The 6000-nt window shown below is 66.0% G+C and overlaps 1 protein-coding gene across 3 annotated transcripts in view; it reads right to left on the bottom strand.

Moving 5' to 3' along the window:
- The window catches only part of ARHGAP23 (Rho GTPase activating protein 23), a 36471-nt gene continuing 30471 nt past the window's right edge, over window positions 1–6000 (bottom strand). For all 3 annotated transcript variants that reach the window (XM_058858044.1, XM_058858042.1, XM_058858043.1), the window contains exons 17-24: window positions 4816–4894; window positions 4461–4534; window positions 4266–4355; window positions 4037–4162; window positions 3895–3936; window positions 3686–3779; window positions 2322–2353; window positions 1–2187 (exon numbers count right to left, since the gene is read on the bottom strand). In XM_058858044.1, coding sequence (XP_058714027.1) covers window positions 1177–2187; window positions 2322–2353; window positions 3686–3779; window positions 3895–3936; window positions 4037–4162; window positions 4266–4355; window positions 4461–4534; window positions 4816–4894 — 1548 coding nt within the window. In that variant the 3' untranslated portion in view covers window positions 1–1176. The remainder of the gene's footprint in view (window positions 2188–2321; window positions 2354–3685; window positions 3780–3894; window positions 3937–4036; window positions 4163–4265; window positions 4356–4460; window positions 4535–4815; window positions 4895–6000) is intronic.

The raw sequence follows: 6000 nt of genomic DNA, 5'->3' as shown, positions 1-6000 counted from the left end.
CTTCTTTAAAAAAATCCTTTATAAATCCTTTGGGATATGTTACACGGGCACAGAGACGATATTTACAGGGAGGGGGGGAAAATAAAACAAAAAAAAAAAAGGAAAAAAAAAAAAAAAGGAAAAAAAATCCCAAAAATTCGAAAAGAAAAAACAAATTTTACAGCAAATATTTGCATAACGTAATGAGAACGACACGGAGAGACGGTGACGGGATGTGACAGCAAGGCCACCGAGCTGGTGGCACTCGGTGTCCCCGCGTGGCCACGCCAGGGGTCCCCGCGCCCCCTTCCTAAAGTGCTTCTGGCCTGGGGGGCAGGAAGGGGACAGCGGTGGGAGGGGACAGCGACACGGTGGCAGTGTCCCCTCCCCTGTGTCACAGGGTGTCCCCACTCAGTGCCAGCCCCTCCCCGGCTCCTGGGGACACCCCAGGCTCAGGGTGACAGCGCTGAGGTCCCCAAGGGACCCCGACACACGGGGGGGGGTCCCTGAGGTGGGGTCCTCAAGGTGCTCAGGGCATGGAGAGTCCCCAGGGTCCTCAGGGCAGGGGTCTCTGACCCTGATGTCCCCAAGGTCCCCAGGGTGGGGGTCTCTGACCCTGATGTCCCCAAGGTCCCCAGAACAGGGGTCTCTGACCCTGATGTCCCCAGGGTGGGGGTCTCACACCCCGAGGTGCCCAAGGTCCCCCAGGGCAGGGGTCTCTGACCCTGATGTCCCCAGGGTCCCCCAGGGCAGGGGTCTCTGACCCTGATGTCCCCAAGGTCCCCAGGGCAGGGGTCTCTGACCCTGATGTCCCCAGGGCAGGGGTCTCTGACCCTGATGTCCCCAGGGTCCCCAGCACAGGGGTCTCTGACCCAGAGGTCCCCAAGGTCCCCAACCCAGGGCAGGTCCCGGCCGGAGCAGCCGCAGCGCCCAGGGAAGTGCCCGCACTTCGCTCCGCCGCGGCTGGGGACAGCAGGGCCACCACTGGGGACAGTCCCCGCCAGCCCCTCCCGGCACTGCCTGGGGGCTGCGGGACCCCGCTGAGTCCCCAAAGCGTGGAGGGCACGAGGTGGCTTTGTCCCCCCTCCCCAGGCGCGGGGCCACCGGGACCTGTTAAATAATCACAGCAGCTTGTCCGGAGCACAATTAAATACGGGGACAAGGGACAATCCTTAAATTAAACACTGCCCGGGGGGGTCACAGACACTGCGGGAAGCGCAGGGGGGCCGGGGGGCCGGGGCTGCCCGGGGGGCTCTCGGTGGCCGTGCCCGGGCCGCCAGTGCCAGGCGGGGCAACCGCGGGCCGGGCTTTGGTGGACTCCAAGCTGCTGAGCCCCGAGTCCTTGTCGCGACAGGGTCCCGGTGTCCCCTCGAGCCCCCGCGGTTCCTTCCACTCGTTGAAGTTGAGGTCCTTGAGGCCACCGGGCACCACCACCGTGTGCCGGCGCCAGCTGCTCTTCTTGCGGCGGGTCTCGGGGGAGTGCGCCCGGCGCAGGCGGACCCCCATGTCATCGGTGGAGCCCCGCAGGTGCTGCCGGAGCTGCTCCCGCAGCCACGGTCGCCCGGGGGCCACCCAGCTCTGCTCGTCGCCGCTGGCCACCCCCGCGGTGTCCCCGGCCGGCCGCGGCCTGCCCAGCTTCCTGCGGGCCAGCGTGTCGCACTGGATCAAGCGGTGCGAGTTGAAGGAGGGGCGGCCAAGGGGTGACTTGTCCTCGTCGCCTGTCCCCACCCCGGGCTGTCCCCGGCCGCCCTCGCGGCTCTCCGTGTCCGTCTCCATGTGGCTGAGCTCGCTGCGCTCGTCGTCCGCCTCCTCCCCGCGGCTCCCGGCCACCGAGTGCACCTCGGAGCACAGGCTGCGGTCCATGGTGGACAGCGTGGAGTAGCCGGACACGATGGAGCGGGCGTCGGGGGCCGGCTCGGATCCGGTTCCCGCGGGATCGGCGGAGCATCCCCGCTCCATCCCGGCCGGGCCGGGAGCCGCCGGCTCGGTGCCGGTGCCGGTGCCGCGGGGGGCTTTGCCGGGTGTCACCGCGGGGCCCTCCCGCTCCTGCTGCCGGCCCGGGCCGTCCCTGCGCTCCGCGTCGTCGTCGGTGCTGCTCCCAACGCCTTCGGCCTCTCTCCTCTTCTTCCTCTTGCGGGCGGCGGCCGAGACGAAGGGGATGGCGAGGAGCTCCCGGTGCGGCGGCGCTTTGCGCGACGGCCACGTGCCCTGGGGACAGCGGGGACAGCGGGGACAGCGGGGACAGCGGGGTCAGCGGTGGCGGCCACACGGACGGGTTGAGTGTCCCCGTGTCCCCCCGAGCCACCCCCCGCCAGCCTCGCACCGGGACCCCCCCCTCTCACCTTCGGTTTGGCGGAGCCGCTGCGGGTCGAGCCTGGAAAGCAGAGGGGAGAGGGGGGTTAGGGGGGTCCCGGGGGTGAGAAAGTGCTGGGGAAGGGTCTGGGGGTCGAGTCGGGGGTGCTGCTCCGCTCCCCCCGAACCACGACGGGGACGTGGCAGGGCCGTCACACCCGGCTCGCCCCGGGAGGGGCTCCGGTGGTCCCGGGGTGGGTGGGGGGTCCCTGGCATTGCTCGCCTCACCCAGGGTGAGGAGTGGGGACAAGGGGGTCACACACAGCCAGGACACACAGCCAGGACCCCCGCGGTGGGACCCCAACCCTCCCGCGGCCGCGGGGGGACACGGAGGGGACGGGGACAGCGCGACACCGGGACGGAGCGCGGGGAGGGGGCTCCGTGCCACACCCAGCCTCGGAGCGGGGTCTGGGGGTGCCCGAGGGGGCTGGGACAGGCCGGGGGGTTACGGGGTAAAGAGGGGACACAGAGAGGGGACACAGAGAGGGGACAAGCAGCCCTGGCCCTGCTGCCACCGTGTGAAGGACAAGGACAGGACACAGACCCCTCTCCCGCCCCGCATGCCCGGGACGGGGTTAGCAGCTGCTGACAACGAGAGAGGGGGAGGCAGAAAGGGGGTCCTGACCCTCCCCGGGGCTTTGGGAACCTCGCACCCCAGAACTGGAGGGTTCTGGGACACCCCACACCCCTCCCCGCAGCGAGATGCCACCACAGGCACTGGCCAAACAAGAGTGGGAGAAGCAGAGTGGAAAGGATTCGGGGCTCCCATCCCTGCCGGTGTTGGGGGACCCTGGGGACAGCGCCAGGCAGGACAGGGTCCCCTCCCCTCCCGCTGTGCCCCCCCTGCTCCCGCTCTCTCGTGGTCCCCCCGAGGGTTAGTGCGTGAGCAATGCACCCGGGATCAGACTGTACCCGCTCTAGCTCTCGAGGAGGTCCGCTGGAGGAGGAAGAGGAGGAGGAGGAGGAAGAGGACAGCACAGAGAAGTTCAAGGAAAGAACGTAAGAAATCAGTCCAACGTCAAAGGCTCCCGCTCTCCGGGGTGGGCAGCGCGGGCACGGGCGGGGGTCCCGCGGGGTGGGCGCTGCTGGGGAGCCCTGAGGGACAAGGAGTGGCCATCGGAGAGAGAGGAGGGTGATGGGACAGGGGGATCATCGGGCGTCTCCAGGGGTTATTCCCGTTTTTCGGAGAGGAGGGGTCAGGGATGTCCCACTCCAGCACACACAGGTTGGCCGTGGCCGTGGCGAGCCGGGCTGGCTGCCCAGAGATGTGGGCAGGGGAGGGGACAGAGGGTCGGGGGGAGCACCCCGGGGTGCCAGGAGAGGAGGGGACAATGCCACGGACGCTGCCCCTCACCTGCGGCATCGCCGGGCGCCGCCGTCCTGCCGATGTTGGGCAGCAGGTACTCGATGTTGGGCACGGACTGAGCCTCCTTCTCATCCACGGGGGTCTGAGGGGGGGAAAAGAGGATCAGGGCTCTGCCATGAACCCCCCCAGCACCCAACCGGGGGTCTGCACCCCCCCTGACCCACAGCGAGACCCCCCCGAGGGCGGGCAGGACTCACCTTCTCGCCCTTGTCCTCCTTGTCGCTGAAGAACCAGTCTGACTGTGGGGGGGACGGGAGAGGGGTCAGCACCTCCACCCCCAAATTTCGGGGTGCAGATCCCACCCTCCCCACCCAGATCCCACCCAGGGGTGCCACTCACGTGCTGGATGAGGGTCTCCACGATCTTGTAGCGGTCGGGCATGTGCGTCACCATGTCGGTCATGTTGTCCTCGGACGTCCGCACCAGCGTGGGGCCGAACACCAGCGCCAGGTTCCGGGGCTCCATCTGTGCCCAGAGCCAGGTCAGAGCTGCAGCCCAACCCCCGGGGGGGGGGGCTTCGGGTGGGCCAGGAGATCCCCAGGGTGGGCTGGATGGGGGCGGTCAGTACCTTGTTCTTCTCCGAGTGGTCAGCGATGGTCTTCAGGTGACCCACCAGGAATTTGAGGGTCTCGTAGTAGTGGCCTGGCAGGTCCCGGATCTGTGGGGTGGCACTGGTCACCCCTCTGCTCGCTGTCCCCAGCCAAGGGGGGGCTCTGGGGCCGTGTCCCCACCCTGTCCCGTGTCCCGTGTCCCGTGTCCCTACCAGCTTCCGCAGCGTCCTCATCCTCTCGCTGGCGTCTTCGATGCGATTTGCTTCGATAAAGTCGTTGTATTTATCTGAAAGGGGGACCTGAGGGTGTCACAGCCGGGTGGAGGGGACAGGCCACCACCCCACCCCCCCAGAGCCAGGGACCCCCGGATGAACCCGCTGGAGATTTTGGGGAAGGGTCTCAGTGCTCCTCCCGCGGCAGGGAGGGACAAGGACAAGCGGCCTTGGTGACAGGGGGGTCTGCGCTGTCCCCCGCCGTGGGTGGCTGTGTCACCGGGTTTGGGGACATGTCCCCAACACGGGGGGGTGGGGTCGGGGGCTCTGGTGGCCTCGGGGGTCGGGGACTCACCGTCGGTGAAGAGAGGCTCGGGCAGCTTTCGGAAAAAGGATTTCAAGAGGCTGCTGATGACGTTCAGGTCCTGCCACCGCTGCAGGGGACAGAAGAGGCTGCTCAGGGGGACAAGCAGGGACACCCAGGGGACAGCGGGGTGAAGTCCCCAGGGCAGCGACACAGGCAGGGAGAAGTCCTGAGCCAGCGCGGAGGAGTGGCCGGATGCAGGGGGACAAAAGTGTCCCCGGGATGTCACCCACAGCCACCGCCAGGGGCCCTGGCACTGCAGGGGAGGGATGGAAACGGGGCTGGTGGGGACAGGGACAACGGGGACAGGGACAACGGGGACAGGGATGATGGGAAAGGGATAACGGGGACAGGGACAATGGGGACAGGGACAACAGGACAGGGACAACGGGGACAGAGATGATGGGGATAGGGATAACAGGATCAGGGATAACAAGGACAGGAATAACAGGGACAGGGATGATGGGACAGGGATGATGGGACAGAGATAACGGGGACAGGGATGATGGGACAGGGGCAACGGGGACAGGGATGATGGGAAAGGGATAACAGGATCAGGGATAACAAGGACAGGAATAACGGGGACAGGGATGATGGGACAGAGATAACGGGGACAGGGATGATGGCAACAGGGGTGATGGGGACAGGGATGATGGGGATAGGGATAACAGGATCAGGGATAACGGGGACAGAGATAATGGGGACAGAGATAACGGGGACAGGGATGATGACGACAGGGGTGATGGGGACAGGGATGATGGGACAGGGACAGGGATGATGGGGATAGGGATAACAGGATCAGGGATAACGGGGACAGAGATAATGGGGACAGGGATAACGGGGACAGGGATAAAAGGGACAGGGATGATGGGGACAGGGATGATAACAAGGACAAGGATGATGGGGACAGAGATAATGGGGACAGGGATAACAGGGACAGGGATAAAAGGGACAGGGATGATGGGGACAGGGATGATGGGGACAGGGATGATGATGGGGACAGGGATGATGGGGACAGGGATAAAAGGGACAGGGACTATGGGACAGGGATGATGGGGACAGGGATGATGATGGGGATCAGGGATGATAACAAGGACAGGGATGATGATGGGGACAGGGATGATAACAAGGACAGGGATGATGATGGGATCAGGGATGATAACAAGGACAGGGATG

Source organism: Poecile atricapillus, chromosome 27, assembly GCF_030490865.1.
Source record: "Poecile atricapillus isolate bPoeAtr1 chromosome 27, bPoeAtr1.hap1, whole genome shotgun sequence".
Lineage (NCBI taxonomy): Eukaryota > Metazoa > Chordata > Aves > Passeriformes > Paridae > Poecile > Poecile atricapillus.
Note: the sequence above shows the minus strand (reverse complement) of the source record. Positions and strands in the feature narration are given on the sequence as shown.